Here is a 19361-nt window from a genome sequence, read left to right on the forward strand (position 1 = left end):
AATAAAATAGTGAAGCTTTGCATCTTTCAGGTTTTCTTTTTGTGTGTTTGTGTATATGTGTGTGTTTGCACTTTTTGAGCTGCACCGACGACCATTTCTACTTAAAAGCATGCTATCCACAAAGGTCTCTTTTTAATCTGGAGCCATTTATCCCAAAAAGAAAACAAGACAGAAAGTGGAGCTGCCTTCAATTGCAGCTTTGCATATTTACATGTTACAGGAACGTTTTTGACCTCGTCATCTGCAAACCATCTTTAAAAAAAAATTACCTGTTGACATATGAATTATTTATGGGCACTGAGCCTGTTGTAATTATGAGGGAATAAGTAGCACGTGCAGCCTAATGGGAACTCATGCAAAGACATATTTTCACAAAAAATTAGCGTGTGAAAACACACTCATTTGCCAAAACATTCAAGCAAACTTCCCAACATCCGTGCGTCACGAAGCAAAGCAACCTACCGCTCTATCATTTCCTTTTCTCCGCTTTTAGAGATAAAAAAATAACTCAAAAAATTTGCTGTTACGTCTGGGCGAATCGTCAAAAATCTTATCTGTTTAGCCAAAACAAGATTTCGAAAACCCGCAAACGTCAACATTTGAGCCACATCTGGAACCAGCGCTTTAACGATTAAGAGATCATCTGAATATTTTGCTACTATTTATTGCTGCGGCTCCATGTTTACTAATATACGTAAGCATATTTAAGTACTTAAACTGCTCTTACGCTTTTCTACGTCCGACTCCCCGAACAGCATTCACCGAAAACACCTAAAAGAACAAACATTTGTAAAGCTGAAAACTGTAAGTTCTTGTTGTGCTTACAGAACGGCAGCTGAAGACAAAAAAAGGAAGATTCGGCTCTATTTGAGATATGTGTCTTTAATTGTTTCCTTGTGTGAGGCTGTAAACCCCCCTGTTTACTGCCTGTTAATCCTAACAGTGCTTTATCTTATCAGCAGTGTTGATAAAGCACGCTCTGCAGACTGCGCCCGGTGTCACCGCGTCTCTATTTCTGGCAGTTGACGGCAACTTCCCTACATCACTGGTGGAGCCAAGGAAATGACATCATGTCGCTGCAGGGGTTGAAAGCGCAGCCCTGACAGGACTGTCATGACAAAAGAGTTCCTTGGGAACATCAGGGCGCACCGAGGACAGAAAAAAAAACGAGTGTCTGGAGGCTCTGTTTTCTTAGTTCCTGTAGTTCGCATCTTCCACTTCTAGCTCATCAACAATTTTCTGATGTTTCAAATTCTCCTCTCACATGTGTGTCTTTTTCTTTTTTTTCCCTTTCTCTTTTTTGTCCTGAATGTAGGGCAAAGGGGCGGGCCAGAAAGTTCTTCAAATTAGTAGTTATTCAAAGAGTGGAAGACGGATCATTGTGTTGGGAAGATCCAGCTCTACAGGGCCGCGGCTCTATTTCACTTGTAGGTTTTGAGCTTACACTTGGAGTTGCGCATTAGTTTTGTTCCGCTCGTACTTGATATGTATGTATGCGCTCTTTATCTCTCTTCTCGGCGTTGACAATTGAAAATAAATTAACATTCCTGGGCTTTATTTTTGTCTTCGCTAAGCCTGTGGAGAAAACTTGGAGGCAAACCCAGGAGGTCAGGCCATACTCACAGCCTGTCAATCCTCCTCGGTGACCCCACCGCCCCTTTCTTTCTCCCCCTTCCATTCTTCTCCTCCTCTCCTCTTCCCTCTCCCATCTATTTAGTCCCTCCCGGCTTAGAAACTCCCAAACTCCCCCTCTTCTCCCACTCTCTTTCACTGGACGCCTCTCCAGCTTGAGTGAAGCAGATACAAGCTTTGTCAAAGGAGCCTCACATTCATTCAGCTGGCTGTTACACACAGCCTAGTATTTCATGTGAAGACATGTGGGCTGTCTCCTTCCATCCATTTATTTTAATTATGTTTTAATTGCTCGCCATCCTTTTTTCAATGCTTGCTTATTATTTCTATCAGGCTGATGTGAAAAATTTGCTGTGGACTGTGATTTTCTCCATTATCCTAACTGATGATAGATTTCTCTCCCTGGGTCTCCACACTGTGTGTGTGTAAGAGACAAAAGAAAAACAGATGTCGTGAATGTTTGCATAGCATTTTTCATTTCATTGGTGAAGTTTTTTGTCTCGTTTCCAGAAAGATATACTGTTAATAGAGGACGGGGAGGGAGAGAGGGGGGAAAAAACCTCAGGGAATAGATTTCCTTGTATTTTTGTAGGAAGAGGAGCTTAAAAACGCAGATGAAAATTAATAACTTTTGTGTCATTTGTCTCCTGGTGTATATTATAGATTTGAGCTCATTAGATGTAGTGTAGGTGGTGACAGTTAGTCATAACTGTGTTCCCTTTTTTTTTAACATATCGGCCTCTGTGGAGCATGATTATCATTATGCAGAAATCACTGGCCGAGTAACAAGTAACCTCAATTCCCCGGCTTCGAGGTGGGGGGTGGGTGTACATAATTCCTCGGCACGATCTCCGAGGGGTTAACGATGCCTCACTTACCTCTTAAAATCATTTTCTGCTCGAGATCATCTTAGCCCCCCACCCTTCCCCTTAGACAAACGTCAACCCCCTCTTCCCCGCTGCATCCCCTGATGTGAAATTATGATACGTCTGTCAGCGCTTGTGTAAAGCATCTCAGTGTTAATCGCCTAATCCCTTTATCTCAAGTCCGGACCGATTCAGTGCAGAAATCCCACCAAACAAAACTGTGTTTTTAGGAAGATGAGCATGGCTGTGTCCTGCACCAGCTTAAGGGAGAAAGGAGACATGTTACTCAGCAGGGCGACGGCTGATCGGGAGAAAGAACCCCAGGGTGGTGAGGGCGAGCGTTCAGCCGCGAGGCCTGGCGGGCTCTCGCCCCCTGGTGTCTGGAGGGGCCGAGTGGCTCAGCAGGCCCAGCGGGCCATAGGGGCAGGGGGGTGCCCCTCCTTTCCACCCCCCAACAGTTTGCAATCTCCTCCTGTCAGCCACCATTATGGTTACTCCGTGGCCCCCAGGACTCATATTTGTGGATGATAAATTGCTGTGGAAGACGTCACATGCTCTGCCCGGTATTGGAGCTGGTGGAAGATCCGAGATTATGAGAAGCCTGAGTAGACGTGGTGTGAGCTCTCCCATGGAGGAGAGCGAGTCCCCTCCACTGTGGCCCTTACCTGATCTGGTTTGGCGCCATTGGCAGGTAAACAACTGGAAGACAAATAAAACCACAATCCCACGAAGCCACCCAACTTTAACTGATAAATTATAAGCTAGCCGAGTGAGTGTGTGTGCGAGTTTCCTTGGTGCACACTCTGCAGCACAACTGCTCGGCCAGGATGACCTCAAATTAAAATAAATACGATCCGGCTCCAACAGGCTAGGTGGAGGCTTTTTTTGTTAAACTGTTATCCCTCCACCAGGCTTTGGACACGTATAGAACGAATCTAATAGTGGCTTAAATTATTGCTCAGTATGCTAATGTGGAAGCTTTCCATGTTTTGTGGGTTTTTGTGTTGCCAAAAATATCCAGGCGCATTAGTGAGGCCCAGAGAGCGATCAGAGCTGACTGCTCTGCTGCTCAAATTTAGGTTCATTATAAAATAATCAGGGCGGTTGACGGGTGGCTCTGAAGGAGCGGCGTTGAGAAGCAGGAAGCATTCGCTCTCCTTTGCATAGCGACGGCTGCAAAGTTTGTGTGGATATGTGTGCATGTCGTGGGGAGATGCTTAGATGGCAACCGCCAAGAAATAAACAAGATCTTCCTGCATGCTTGTGTAGGTGTGTGGAAGTTCCTGTGTGTGCGTATCCACGTCCTTTGCTGTACATTTGTGCATGAATGAGTCCATATGAGTTTTTGTGTGTGTATGTGCGTAATTTCACATATGACACAACTCACCCATCCTCGGTGTTTGACTTTGGTAAGCAGCTTATCTGTCTGCCGTGTTAGTCTGTCTCAGGCTCTAACCTTTCGCTGCTTTTGCAGACAAAGGCCTGTTTTTGCCACCCCTCGATAAGGAAGGAGACAAAAGTAGCTCTCAAAGCAGCTGTGTCTCTAACGGCGTCCTTTGCGAGCGTGTTGCCGGAGTGACAAGGTTTCTCCCGCGGGGATCCTGGGAGTAAATGGGGAAGGTGGAACGGGGACGAGTGGGAGAATGAGGCAGTGTAAACATTTAGTCGTAACATGCCGCCGCGTGCTAAATAAGCGCAGAGCATCAGGCGCGCTACACGCTTTCATGCCGCTGCTCTCGAAATCGTTTTGAGAATAAAGTTTGAATATTTCTGTGAAACTTGAAATCAGAGAAATGCTCTGTTTGCTCAATCAAACAGCAGTCAGGATCTTCTCTTTTTTTCCTCCTGTGGTGTTTAGATATTTGCTTGACTGCGTTTAACAAGCAACTCACACATGAACTGGTGTAGGATGCAGATTGTAGAAATTACGCCAATTAAACCAGCGAAGCGCTAATGATCTCATAGATCTCACCAACTTCCTCCATTTTTATGCAATCTTCCTCTCTTTTTTCTCCCCTTTTTTTCCAGATGGAAAAAAATGACTGGTGAGGCTTCTCCAAGAACTACTGATCGTTGACGTCGCTTCAGCCTTCAGCTCTCCCTCCGCAACTCGCCGAACCAGCACTATTAGCCATCAGGCTCCTGGATCGTTTGCATACAGCAACACAATGGCTTCTGCACTGCGGAGGTGTCCGGTGTTTCACTGCCTCCTGCTCCTTCTCTTTTGCTTTCACTGTTCACAAGGTGAGTTACCATGGAGTTGCACGGCAGAAAGTAGCGTTAATGTGCTGCTAGTCAACCTTTCAAGAAGCCACTTATTATTCAGCTTATGAATGTGTTGAATTTATTACCACACATTGTTGTCGCCACACTAGAGAAGTGGAGAGCTGTTATGTAGCAAGGTTGCGGAGTTCTTCTTCAGTGGTTTTACCCTTGAAGTTTGAAAAAGGTGTTTCAAACACCTCGTATGGAACTCATTGAATATTCTTGGCAGCGCACGGACACTTTGACTGACACATTTCTTCACTTCCACAGTAACTCAAATGGTGTGTCCTTCCCCCAAAGCCTCATAACGACACCTTTTCTGCCGGATGAGCTGTGTAACAGATTATTTGAGTGTACTTTGAGGCACTGCAGCCGCAGAGGATTGATGCATTTTTTATTTGCACCTTAATCAGATTGTTCTGAGCAGCCTGTGTACTTGGAACCATCAAAAGCGGGGCACTTGATTCTGTGCCAGAGCGAGGAATTGGGAAGGAATGTGTCAGTGTTTTTAATTGTCTGCAGTGACATTTTTTTTGGTTACTTCCCTCACTTTTGATTAGTACATTTGGCTGTAATTACAAGTATTGTCACAAAACACTCCCATCAGTTCCATGCCCATCAAAACCACTGATGTTGGTATGTCTGCTTAATGATGATCATTATATTTTTCCCCCGTTTCAAAGTAAGCCAAAATCGCATGCTCGTGTGCCAAGCATTGATTACACATAGATGCTGAAGCACATTATTTTGGGGCTTCCTTTTGAATTTGGATCTTTCATTTTTCTCCCTCTCTCTCTTGCTGTTTTGTTCTGTGATAGATACACCCTACACTTTTATGTTATTCCTGGTTGTAGCGTACAGTTTTTTATTTTATATTAACAAAGGTAGCAGTGCAGTCTAGTATAGAGCAGGCTACCTCTTCAGTCTTTTTTTTTTCTTTGTAGATTAGCAATTTTAGATAATATGGAAGAGAGTCTTACTGAGGTACTTGAAGAATAGCCCTCTGATTTGGCCTGGCTTAGAAACTGAGCTGAATAGTCCTGTTGAATTTCTTAAAGAGGAATACTGCTTTGGTATGCAGAAAGTGCGGGTTTTGGGTTTCAGTTGATGTGAGGGCTCTCAGGCCTAAGAATGCATATTTGCCCATCCGTCAATAAAGGAATGTGTGTGTGTGTGTGTGTGTGCGTGCGTGCGTGCGTGCGTGTGTGTGTAGGTTCATCTGAAAACAATATCTGATTCTATCCACATGCCAGTCACCTTCAGCCAATGCAGCCCGGAGGGTTTTGCATCCCAGGGCTTATGATCTGCGTTTCCCTGAGAGTTCCTGCAAGCAAAACTCCACTTGATAATTACCTCCTGTCCCTCGCCAGGAGAGGCTATAATCAGGTTATGATTTTCACCCAAAACATTCCCCTTGCTTTGAAATGCTCGATGACATACCTGAAAAGAGGGTGATTTTTTTCACTCTACTGGTATTGACTTTCTCAGCCAGCGGGGAAGAAAAAACACCAGTTGAGCTCGGTTTCGGGCAGACTCGTGCAGAATCAAATGGAATTGACAGCATTATTTTTTTAAAGTGGCATTCACTTAGAGTTATATACAGCATATTTCTTTATTATAGTAATGTATAAAATGACAGTGTGTGTGTGTATGGGGGGGGGGACTAGGGAGTTGTTTCCTGAATCTGCAGCTCTGCACAGCTTTATCAAGTTTTATTGCATGTTTCAGCTTATTGTTTAGCTGCCTGTAATTTAACCCTGTAAAAAGCCTATGAACTATGAAATAATTACCAGGAAATGCTATTTTTTTTCTAAAAACGGACTGTTTATTGAACCTGCTGACATATCAGTTTGCATTTATGAGTTTTCATTTGCATCATTTTTGCTGCACCTGCCTTTTTGTGCTATTTATGGCTCGCATTTTGTTCATCTTAAACAAAAACATATGAGGGCATTAGGGTTAAAAAAACACAGATGATGGTGATCGGGGTTATAGGGTTAAATGTTAACTGCTCTAATAAAAGAGGCCAAAAAGAATGCTGCTAAAAAGCAATAGGAACCACTGATTCACCACCCAGACAGCAAACACAGAGTTACCAGAACCAAAAAACTAAAACAAGGCTAAATATTGGCTCTTACCACCCATAGACGATGAGGTGAAGAGGCAGACGTGAAGGCAGCAATGCTGGCTTTTATCCACACGTCACTTCCTGTGAATCTCTTATGTGTTTGTGTGTTTAGGTGAAGGCAGTTGTTTACTCCAACACTAATAAGAAAAACTTCTCTAAGCTGTGACCGAACTAGTGTCAATGTTTCAAACGCCACACTTTGCCTAATTCGCCCTGCATTTCTTCCACGATTATAAAACAGATCTATAAAATGACGCGTCTGCTGGAGTAAACTGGGGCATGCAGGTATCACGTTCGTTTCAGATGTTTCAAACCGCCTAGATTGCAGATATGAAAGAAGACGCCCGGATTCAAAGTGAGCAGCCACGAAGGTGGGGCGAGTGCACAGGTACACGCCTGCTGTGCCTGAATGAGAGCAGTTATCTAAGTCTTTAAAGTAAAGAGAGACAGATGTAAGGAGGGATTATGTCATGTAGTCAGTGTCAACACTTTCCGTTGGCTGTTGTGTTTGAATACCAAAGGAGAGCAGACAGCGCAGCCTTCGTATCAAAATATTGCACAAAAGAGGAATGTAAAAAGATTAAGTAGTTTATATTTGATAGCTGTGCCGTATCTGCAGAGACGGAGGATCAGAGCAAAGAGGCAGTGTTTGTTTAGGTCCTAGAAATTGTTCCAGCATGACGAATGTGTGAACGAGAGGCATTAATATGCAGCGTGTTGAATAATCAAGTCGGCGGACTCGAGAGTCGTTTGTAAGGAAACTGCTAAATGGTGCACTGGAGTCGCCCTCCCTGCCCTAAAACAAAAAAGTTTTTTGCAACGTTATGCTTTTTGGTTTTCAGCCCCCGCTGCTCAGGATCACTCGCTGTTTGCTTCTCACTAAGAGAGTTTTTTTTTAAACTGTAAAATATTACTTAGTCGAACACACCAGCATGCCTGCGTTTCTCCCCCGAAAAGGTTGTAAAGGTTAATGTTACGTCTCAGCTCAACATTTGTCTCAAGCAGCGCCATACATTGTGCTGATGGAAGACCCTCCTTCGTGCCACACTGGTATTTGCAGTCCTGGGGTTGACTGAAAGGGGGAAGCTATTGTGCTGCAACTCCTCTCTGGCCCGGGGCCATACACATCCAGTCTGTCATCCATTGATATGCTTGGCTTGCCATTTTATAATTCATATTGAATGCTGCGGGTCCATGGTAGGGCGATCATGAATTATCAGCTAAACCATGGGAGATTCACAGATGACTGGTCAATCTGTGTGGTGAGAACAAGCACAGAGGAAGGGAAAAAAAAATCTGATATATCAGGCTTGCATGGAAATTTTTGGCCAGCTGGAAGCATTTCAAAAAATAAGGCAGGGGTTCATCATTTGAATTGAATGGACTTTGCTTCGTATTGAGAGGCACGCTGACACAAATAAATCGTCCCATTTCTCAGTCGCTCCCTCTCATTTGCTAATACAATTCTTTCTGCATTTTTGCCACAATCTCTGGTGCACGCGGCGTTTCGCTTTTCCGCGCCGCGGACATATTTCTGCACGACACAGCATTACAATATACTGTTTTAATAATAACCGAGGACCTGGAAAGTTTTAAATCATAGGAGAACGCGAAATTGAAATGAGCCAGAGTCGCATGAATCTTCGGGATCAGGATTTCGCTCAGAGGAAATGAAATACAATATCGCCCTCGATGGGGTCATCCTAGATTTATTGCAACAGCGATTTCCTGAGTGCGTTTTTTTGAGAGCGAGAGCCTCCTTTCCTCCACTGTGTGTTTAGACGTGATTGTAAAAGTCAGGCCGACGAACAAACATGTACTTTATGGGGCCGAGAGCTGCGCTTTTATGACAGTTTAATTTCAAATGTTAAGCGGGCCTTAAATTTCAATAGCATCTCAGAGTTGTTCACTTCACACCCCTTACGGTAACAAGTTGTATAAACAGCGGCCCAGATGCCCACATGACGTCGTCCTTTCTTAAGTACTGTCTTCACGTGTATTCTTTCTTCTTTCCTTTATCGTTTTCTTTCCTCCGGGCAGGCTAATTCAAATAATAGATGAGCCCGACGTACAACCACAAAGTACTTTTCCTCCGATTCTAAACTTTTGGATTTGCTCAGTGTAAGTCGCTGCTTCACAGGAGGGTTCAGCTGTCATAACAAAGTAATGCATTTAATCTTGAAAGGAAGCAGAAGGGTTTCAAATAAAATCAATTCTACACTATAGGAAAGCAGCCGAGTCTCCCCCCCCCCCTTTTCTTTCTTTCTTTGTATGTGAGAAGGTGTTTTGGATCTGAGACAAAATTATTTACGGAGACAACAAGAACCTGTCGGATTTTAGTGTTCCCAACACTTCTGAATAGCTGGAAGGCACGTCAGGACTAATTTATTTGAACAAAAAGCTAAACAAACATGCAAAAACAAAAGCAGCTATATAGCATTAAACACCAAAGGGAGACTGTGCAAAAGCAACAAAAGCAGGTTGCTGCTATGAATACCTGCAACTTTTTTTTTTTTTTTCACTGCCACTCCAGGCGTTTTTTCCCCCCTGTTATCACAGCATACATTTTGGGCACTAATTTGTTAAGGACAGCTTGATGATGGCGACGCGCAGTGCATGTACAGAACAAGGCCATTTGAACAAAAACCTGGTTGTTGTTAGAGAGCGAGGGAGGCTACAATTATAATTACCCTGTGTGAAAATTGTTCAAAAATGATGCATTTGTCTCTACCTGTCTTTGTCGCTCCTTATCAGAACTGTCACAACAGCTCAGGTCTCACATTTTTGTTACTGCCGCTTTACACAGTAAATGGTGGTGTTAAAACTAATGTTGACAGTGGGGAAGGGATGGCAATCAATAAAAGAAATTACAAAGGATTCGGTAAAAACGAGCTTTTCGTGGCTCAGTTGTGCGTTTCGCTGCCTTTGCCGACTTTCAGAAGCGTCCTCTGAAGTCAGAGCGATATTTAAATATGACCTGGAAGTGGGTACGCTGCCACTGGTCTTATTTAATTAATTTTGCATCGCTAATGGTCATATATGATGTGAATCAATGTGTTTGATGTGTGTTGGGGTTTCTGTCTCTCGGCGCCTGCAGTCTTACTCTCACTACAGGCCATGAATGCTTCTCTGTTGCATTCACTGTATTAGTAATCTCCTCAGGCTGAGGGTCTGTGTCATAGAGCACGACCGCACATTTTCTTTTGTCTAGGAATTAAATGTCACCTCAGGGTGGGTCACCTGCAAACAAAAGGCCACCAGCCGATTTGCAGGTATAAACAGTCTAAGATAAGGAAGCCCTCTCCTGCCGTGCAGGAAATTGAATAAGTACACTGCAAAAAAAAGTCAGAGAAACAGCTAAGCACAAAGAACATTTTTGTTTGCCTTGCTCTATCAGTATTGACCTCCTCCTTGTAGTGTATATCCCTATTGAATGTGCAAGGCACAATGCCCTCATCGAAGATGAGGTGCAGGAAACTGTCTGTCATCAAGCCTCCCGCCACCCCCACCCCCCCACAGCAATCTGTGCATCTCTTATCAGTGCTCCTGTTTTCCACTCGCATTCAGCGGTATGCCGGTGGAAGGGAACGGGCAAGGTCATCACGCTCAAGTCAATCAAAGTGGTCAGTGTTGCAGTGATAGCAGGGGGCTATTGCTAAGGAATGTGTTCTTTTTTTTCATTGACTTTCCCGGTAAATCTGAAAGGCTTCAAAGGCCACAAAAGCTTTCTCTGTTGCCCAGTACAGTACGTATATATAGATCCACGACGCCCAGAAATCTTTTATCAGGAGTAATGGCTGCCAATAAAGAGGTTACTGCTCAAAGGCACTGAAGAAAATACTCAGAAAACATTTCTTTTTTGTGTCAAAGTAACAATTTTTCGATAGAACTCAATAAAGCAAAAAGACCTCAAGCCAGAGCATTATACAACCAAATACCCTAATAGATGCAGAGCCAGCACTTCACATGCCAGCAGATAAGCTAGTTTAAAAATTGCTAGCTTTGCCGCTTTCGTCCAGTGACCCTTGCAGATGGTGATCAATATTATGTCAAAACTGAAGTGAAAACAAGAAATACTAACAAGGAAGGCATTGTTGCCCATAAAATGCTAGCGTTCTGCTATTACATGCTTGGCGGGTTAAGAATTCTAATGTGGGAGACACACTCCCCTCGGTGGCACACATTTCTGAACAGAAACTTCAAAAGAGTTTAGGAGCGTGCTGATCCCAAATCAGTAGAAAACAAAAGAAGCTGCTTGTGTCTGGTAGCTTGAAATTCTTTGCTATTGCCTCATTTGATGTGCAGTATCCACATGATGAATGCTGTGGAGTGGCTGCTGAGGGTCAGTGATGCTTACACTAAACAACAACAACAGCATTAAAAAGAAAGTGGTCATTTGTCTTCAGTGTCACATTTTTTGGCATATAGGTAGTAGTATCGCCCGCTTCATTCTGGACCACCCCGCGAGTGGGAGTTCTCCCATGTTCAGAAATTTTCTGGTGCTGGTCTGTCAACGCTATTTATATTACCGCTTTTATTTTGCAAGCACACATGGGTGTGACCAACACATTTTTTGAATTATGATGACTTGATGTGCCAATCCAGCCCTCGTGCAAAATATCAAATAGAGTAGGAGCTCTAGCAAGATGAACACTGTTCAATGGATCTCAGGATGCATGCTGAAGACATTACTGATTTAAAAAGAAATCCCCCATTAATCTAACCCAGCACAGACTGAGCTTTAATTGCGTTAAAAACTGTATGTTAGTGTGCACTGACTCTGCACTAAATGAAAAACGCATGTCAAAATAAAAGATGCATGAAAGGGTTTTTCAAAAAAATATTTTTTTCTCATGCACCAACAAAAGCCTCAAAAGAATATTGTGCTGGGATGAAACAGAGAAACACAATTTCATGCCAAAACGAGTACTAAAATTGCTCTGCACCACCTCATCTGCATAAACGCAGCCTGAGTTACCACTCCATCCACTTCGCCACAAGTGGGTTTTTTCAGATATACGAAAATACCAAAATGGACTTGTTACAAACAGAAGTGATAGAAGTGCGAATGTGTTAAAGACTACTGCAGGCTGGGAGTCCGCGTGAAGAGTAATTCCGCGTCTCTTATCAGAATTGTCGCTTCATTATCGTCTCAAGGCCCTGATCTCTGTCCCTTGTCATTCTTGTACTCTCTGACTCATTATTCGTGTCATCCGTGTTCCAGTTGCAGCCTTTTCTGACACCGTGTCAATGTGACGTCCAGAGTAAGCCTCCTGGGCTGTGCTCGGTACAGGCAGGGCTGAGTGAAGGAAGTAGGGGTTGATTAGGAGGGAGAAATGGGGAGATTCTGCCACAGCAAACAAAAACAGAGACACAAGCATGAGATGGAGACAATCCCACATCCTCCTTCATTTTCTCTTCCCCTGCTTCCCCCCCTCAATCCCCACCCTCAGGGGGGCACCTGACTTACTCCGAGACATTTTCTTGAGTGGAAAATCCAGCTGGGGTTTAAGTGCAGGGGTAAAATATGGGCTTTAAGGGGGAGTTAAGCATCACTCAGGGCAGATCAAACCTGTGAAACTATTCCCTCGCTGCACCAGGGAGACTTGCTTTAAGTCACCTCTCTTTCTTTGTGTTTCATCAACTCCCCTGAAGAGATGCAACAATATGTTAGATATTGAACAAGCAATGAACTAATTCTGTCAAAGTGGCACTCTCCCAGGAGCATATAGGATTTTTTTTCTATCTTCCGAGTCGAGCATCTTTTTCTAAAATGTTTAGCCTTCGTGACAGTTATTTGTAATTTCTAAGAAAAGCCTTGTTTGCTCAGTAGACAATACAAGGTGTCGAATTATGCTTTCCTTTAATCTGACTGATGTATCCATGGACCAAATAAAACAAGACATTCCATTTACTTCCATCTCTCCAGCTGAAAATTCCCTGTCATGACGTGCATTACACGCTGACCCTCTTTGCATTTAGCAGATTATTAGTAATGTAATGATGCCCCCCTCTTCCCGAGCTGCTTGTCTTTGATGTGTGCCCACGGGGTCAGGGTTCATCCTACCAATCGAGCGAACCCTGATTTTCTGAGGCAAATTAAGACAGAGTCATTATAGCCTCCACTTTCTGATTTTTTTTTTTTTCTTCAGTTCTTGCCCCATGAGGGAAATTCTTCATCTGCAGTCTTCTGCAGCTGAGCCGGCTGTTCTGAAGAGGCAAAAATAATCCACCATGTCGACTCGCATCACTTGTGGCAAAACTGAAACATTTTCTGAGAGTTTTGTAATCCCAGAGAGTGATTTCTGCAACATCAAAATAAAGTAGGCTGTGCATTTCAAGTATTTTGTTTTTGCCAGAAGTTACATCCTGTCAGTTAATTTTTTTTGAGGTTATTTAACAGAAAAAAAGGATACCGTACTTAAAAATCTAAGTATTAATTACAAACTTGTAATTAATCTATTAAAAATTCATGGGAGCAAGCGTTGGTCTGTGGAAGGTGCCATGTTTACCCACCATATTTGAATACAGTGGCCAGGAAGGACGTCTCCCTTCTGACTGATAATGTTTTACTCATGTGTCTTGAGACCGACCACATATGCAGCAGGCCAAAGTCAGAGAAAAGAAGTCCTAGGTGTTTTTGTGCTGTAGAGGGACATTTAAACTCGTGCCTCTAACTTCAGACGCTATTTAGGATCATACCTATGTTTTACCATCGGAGAAGGACTTCCCTTTACCAAAGAACTAAAAATCCTAAACAGGCTTATTTATTCCTGATATTGTCACTATTTCTTATTGTTAGCAGATTAGACATGCAAACCTCCCACCCATCTCCGCTGACAATGAGCCAGCTAAACGACAACAGGAGCTATAAGCTAAAAATCCAGTTAGGGATGTTCTTTCCCCCTGATAAACAGTTTGATTATATTCTTATGTCACATAACAGTTTATTCAGTAAACATCAGAGTAAAATGTTAGATCCACTTCAAGACAGTTTCACTAACGCTGGCTAACAGCAGCTAACAGCAGCTAACAGAGGCTAACAGCAGCAAAAAAAATGCCAGTGCTTATAAACAGAGAAGCTTTCGTATCCTCATCAACACAAATCAGTTATTGTGAACTCTCCTGTTGCTCCCTCTCTCCTGTTTCAGGGCCAGTTGCATGCTGTTTGATTTATGGAGGACTGCAGACAAGCATGTTTGCATGGGTTACGTAGCCTTCTGTGCAGACAAATACCAATGCAAACTAACACAAACGCAGTGCCATAAAATAGACTTAATCCAGGGGTTTCCCCACATAGAGAAGTTTAGTAGTGCATTATGTGTCTCCGTTTCTGCTTTGTTTTGCATATAAAGTAATGGTTAACTTGAGTGTGTATAAATTGTTCTTACCAAAGCCTGCAGATGTGTACACGGTTGGTCAGTTGGACCAGTTTTGTGTTTAGATTCCTTGAATTCACAGAGGGGGGGAAGAGGCTTTGAGCCAGATGACTGGTTGTCTGCAGCTTTCTATTCAATTCAAATGATTTTGACAGACCAGGACAGGCAAATGGTTAAAATGATGGAGTGAACATGTTAGTCTCTACATGTTACAGTCAGTTTTAACAAGCAGGATGATATCAGAAAAAAGCAAATGAAGAATTATAATATTATTTTATACAATATGTAGCAGAAACAGCTTTCTGGCATTGATAAACATCAATAACTGTCTTTAAAAGTCACAATGTGTCATTTCCACATGTTATATATGGATTTAAAAATAGGATTGTTTTATTCAGTGGTCCTTGGTGAGCATGTTGACAGATTTTGTTAGTTTTGAAAAGAGCAAGAAAAATCTATTTAATTTTGTTCAAGTTTCAGTTGGTAAAGATGGGAAGCCAAGATATTAAGGAAGTCTTTTGGAGTGCATGGACCTACATTGCATTGTGTAGACTTCATCCTTTGCATGGGACTGTAAATGCACTGTAAGTGTTTTCTCCATGAAGAAGAAGCTTTGAGGTTTTCTGTTTTATTTGCTGTGGGATCTTGTTGGGCCAAAAGATGCAAAAGCCAGATCCTGCCAGCAAGTGTCTCTCCCACACACTCACACACACAAAAGGGTGAGAGGTTGGGTACCCTGGGAAAATCTTGAAAAGTTCTTGTGCAGCTAAATTTAATATACATTTTGTTCTGTGGCTGGCTTCCCTGGTTTGTGCCAGGTCATTTTTAAACATAAGCGGAGTCTTGCTCCATGTTAAAAGTGCGATGGTGTCATCACCTTTACACGGAGCGTCTGCATTTCACGATGTTTTCGTTATTTATTTATTTTTAATGAGAATTAAGACCGAGGCGAGGAAAAAAAAACCCTACTTTTTTCTATTTATGGTTTTGCTGCTCCCGTTACAGAGGAAATATTACATGGCTGCATCAGGTGTGATATGGATCTAGCGCACTCTAAATGGATCCACCTGAGGAGTTAAGAGGCAGCAGCGGTGTCTGTCACGCTTAGCCTCAGCAAAATGACAAATCCTTCTCCTTAAACCCCCTCAACGAGACATGCACCAACATGGAGCACGTGATTTCTTTTTCTCCCCCCACCTCCTCCTCCTGATCTCTTTCTTCGCCTCAATATAAGAAATAAATTTAAGAGATGAATCAGAGAAAAGGCAATGAGCAAGAATGCAAAAAAGAAAAAAAAAAAGTGGAGATTTTTGAAGGGGGAGTGCTGAATGCGTGTACCACCAAAGAGAAAAGGGATATGACTCAGAGCGCTTCATCTAACCACAAATGGACTCGGTCCTATATTGCCAGTTTCTATTTTAAAATTCTTATATCGGAATCAAGAGTGTCTGATAGCAGTTGTCTGGGAAAGGCGGGCGTGGTTTGTGGTCTTGTCTGACACTGTCTTTAGAAACACTTCCCAGCAAAGGTGGACCAGAGCTGGGACTTAAGTGTCATGGGAAACGGTGCCATATGTCCACGTTGATTTCCCGGTGTTTCAGCGCGTTTTGACAGTTGGAATGAAATATGATCTGCCGGTGGCGCAGCGAAGAGTTCTCGGGGTGTTGTCTGTATTTGAAAAGCAGGTGTTACTTTGTAAATCCCAAATCTCCTTTCTCATCTCCCACCTCGCTCCCGGCTTGTCTCTCACATCTGATGGGTGGTCATGTTCTGCATTTGGGAACATTTTAGGCAGCATCGCCGGATGCCTCACAAATTGAGGGATGGGGAAATAAAAAAGACTTTGCCTGCTGCCTTTGGACCGTGCAAGCTGAATTAGACCCAACTTTTGAGTTTGTTAGTTGAGAGGCATGTGCATAGACAGCAAAGGGTACTTGTGTTTTAATTAATACATGAAAGAATTACCGCAGTGGTCTCTTGATTTTTTTTTATGAGCTATTTTTTTCCCTCTCCTTGGCCAGCAATCATAAAGTTCCCCTGAGCAGATTAGAAATACTTCAGTAAAGAACAAAGAAGCTGGGAAAAAAAGAGGCAAAATATTAAGAATTCAAATGAGACTTTATTATTTTCTCCCCCCCTTCCCAGTGAATATCTTTACTCCACTAGAGCAAAACCTGCTCTGTGACCACTCGGATATTGGATTATGGATGCATCTCCCACCGTTGGAGCAAAAGCTTGACTCCGAGATTTGCTCTTTCTTCCAGAGATGTCGGCTACCAGTAGTATGGGGAATGAAACAATATGAAAAGACAAACAATCCTGAAGTACTCCTGCTGTGACCTCTGTGGGGGCACTCTTATTTGACTAAAGGCTACACCCTCCTTTATGCTGTGGAGAAAGCGTCCCTGTCAAACCGAAGCCCAGAACAATGGGGGCCAGCCTCGGGGAAACAGGGCCATTTGCATGCAGCTGTTTGCCGTTTCCCGGACCACAAAGGCCAATCAAAGGATCCTTAATGGAGGATGACAAGCGTCAGCCAACGCCTTTGCTCTCTGTCTGTGCCAGCCCTCGCCGCTCTGTCTACCCTCCCAAAGTGGCCCACGTTTTGTTTTTTTTTTCCGATCAGGCATTCCTTAACTTTTTTTCTCTCTCTCTGTCCTGATGCCGTGGCCTTTGAAGGGTTAAAGGTTGGTCACGACAGCACTCTTGAGAGGGAATGCTCAGAGCAGCAAAGATCACCCCGAACATGTGTGTTACGGTCTGCCGCGTGCAGTCGCCAAATGGCGATACCTCGACACCAAACCTCCATTATCTTTTCGCTTCATCTCCAGGGTTTTAAGAGCCACGGAGTGTAAGTCTGTGGATGGTTTTAGATGCACCCATCTGAGCCACAGTGCCACTTCCAATTTCAAGGGTGTTGATAGAAAACAAAATATGTATTATGAGGGGGATTGTCACCAGTGAATTATAGGCTGTCAACTGGAGAAGCCAAAGAAGAAGAAGAAGGAGGGGGAAAAAAATCACCCAGAATGCAACATATTGAGAAGCAGTCCCAGCCCTTGCTTTGCTCTCTTGAGCTCAATAGACAGCTTAGCAGGCAGGTCAGGGGGAGGAATCTGAAAAGCTACTTTCCTCTCGCAGTCACTCACTGACCAGAATGCATGATAAGACTTCATGTCAACAAGGCCAGGAATAGAGATCACAGCCAATTATAGCCAAGTCAAAGTGGTTACCATGGCTAAACATAATTCAACTCTCTCAATAATTTTGCCATTTCAAGTTAATCTGAGGTACGGATACATTTGGAGCAGTCTGTTCTCTGCAGTGTTTGTGTTATGGATTTTTCCTGCAGTTTTCTCTACACCGTTTTTTTTTTCTTTTTTCTTTTTCCTGCAGCTGGTGCCCTTCTGTCGCAATCTTCAACTGCTGCAAAGTTGAACAGTCAAACAAAGCACAGAACGCGAGATGAAAAGCTTTTCATGCCTCCCTAAGACATTGACATTTGTGCACACAAACAGTCTTCCCCCTCCTCTCCAGAATCTCGCAAAAGTTGTTTAAACCGAGAAAATCAACACGAAAGGATACCGACACCCAGAAACCTCTTATTGCCACAAGGTTTTTCCTTCATAGCCGTGTTTAAATCCTAAGATCTTAAGCGAAACCCAATTAAGTCGACCGAAAATATTTTACTTTGAATTCGGCTCTGTTCTTCTTCCTACAGTACCAAAAAAAAATAAAAAATAAAAACCATTATATGTATTTTAACTTTTTTAGACAGATTTGTCATTACTTGCCCAATTACAAGTTGACAAGACGGTCATTAATGAGGCCGAGACTATCTACAGTTTGGAAAAGAAGCAATTTGTTCTTTAGGCCGCCAGTACGGTCTAGATACTCCCCCTAATTGATGTACTGTTAGCCTATAACCAGAGAAATCTATACAAGCGAGGGAGGAGGATGCCGCCGAGGCACAGGCCTAATCAATCGTTAGGCTTCTGTTGACAACAGCATGCTATCATGCCATAGCGGTCTGATAGATAGGCAGAGTAGTCAGTGGACAACCAGAGAAAGGAGGTTACAAAAGGCAGATGGCGTGTGCGTGCGTGTGTGTGTCCACGAGGGTGTTTCAGCCGAAAGACTCGTCTCCCTGCTTAGAATTTTAAAACCCAATGAAATGCATTCTTTCTGTCTGTCCTCTCTAGCTGCCGTGATAAACCCGTCACTCCTTCCATGAGGAATGGCAGGCAGACCGATCATTAGTCTTTGCAGCAAAGCCGACGACTTCTCTCTGTGTTTTATCATCCGCCATTCTGGACAGGTTTTCTGAAAGGTTTGGGTAATTGTAGTAGTTATTGGGAAAGATGGAGTGACCCCGCAGCCCTCCACTTATGGCTCGGCTACAATGACGTCTCCTAATGAGGTGATAAACAGTCCAGCTAAGCAGAATCTACTGGCCATTAGATAGATCATGGTATTATAATGAAATGTCTAGTGGCCGAATGCCAGAGAATTTATACCATTAGTTTCATATTTTGCTGTCCTGCTACCGCTTCTAGTGTGTGCAGGAGTTTTTCCTAATGCACAATGACTTTAACATTATATTCTCAACAGTGTGTGTTTCACAGATGTTATTTTTTTTGTCTGTTTGCTGGTGTGACATGTACAGAGTGACATAGAATATCATTATAACCGGGGCCAGGCACAGCGGGCTGGAATGGCTAGCAGACGTGTGTGTTGGGGTTTAAGGGTAGGAATTTCAAGCCCGAATCACTTCAGCTTTGAGCAGTTCAGACAATGCTAATTGCATCAGACCCTGACTGTCAAAAGTGTGAGGATAATTAGAGTGAGGGGGCAATGTGAACCCGGGGTGGTAAGTGTTAGTACATGACAATGCTCAGAAGCCAATGGGAGCATGGAAAAAGGTAACAGGCTGAAAGGAGGGCTAATTAGGAGAGAGCAGTGCAGAAAATACAAATGGTAGCTGCCCCCTCAGGGGCCCACCATTGCTGCAAACAACGGCGATTATTGGCAGTTCATGCAGCGCTCTGCTTGCACTTCTTAAATGGAACACATTTCCATGTTCTGCTTAGA

At 43.2% G+C, this 19361-nt stretch overlaps 1 protein-coding gene across 12 annotated transcripts in view; it reads left to right on the plus strand.

Moving 5' to 3' along the window:
* The window catches only part of adgrl2b.1 (adhesion G protein-coupled receptor L2b, tandem duplicate 1), a 94811-nt gene that overhangs the window by 17857 nt on the left and 57593 nt on the right, over nt 1-19361 (plus strand). For 11 of the 12 annotated variants that reach the window (XM_014412315.3, XM_014412321.3, XM_014412319.3 and 8 more), the window contains exon 2: nt 4527-4742. In XM_014412315.3, the coding sequence (XP_014267801.3) occupies nt 4667-4742 (76 nt within the window). In that variant the 5' untranslated portion in view covers nt 4527-4666. Of the gene's footprint in view, nt 1-1359; nt 1428-4526; nt 4743-19361 lie in introns of those variants that run through there. The other variant, XM_076876372.1, reaches the window with a different exon arrangement.

The sequence above is a fragment of the Maylandia zebra genome, linkage group LG18 (genome assembly GCF_041146795.1).
Source record: "Maylandia zebra isolate NMK-2024a linkage group LG18, Mzebra_GT3a, whole genome shotgun sequence".
NCBI classification, from domain to species: domain Eukaryota; kingdom Metazoa; phylum Chordata; class Actinopteri; order Cichliformes; family Cichlidae; genus Maylandia; species Maylandia zebra.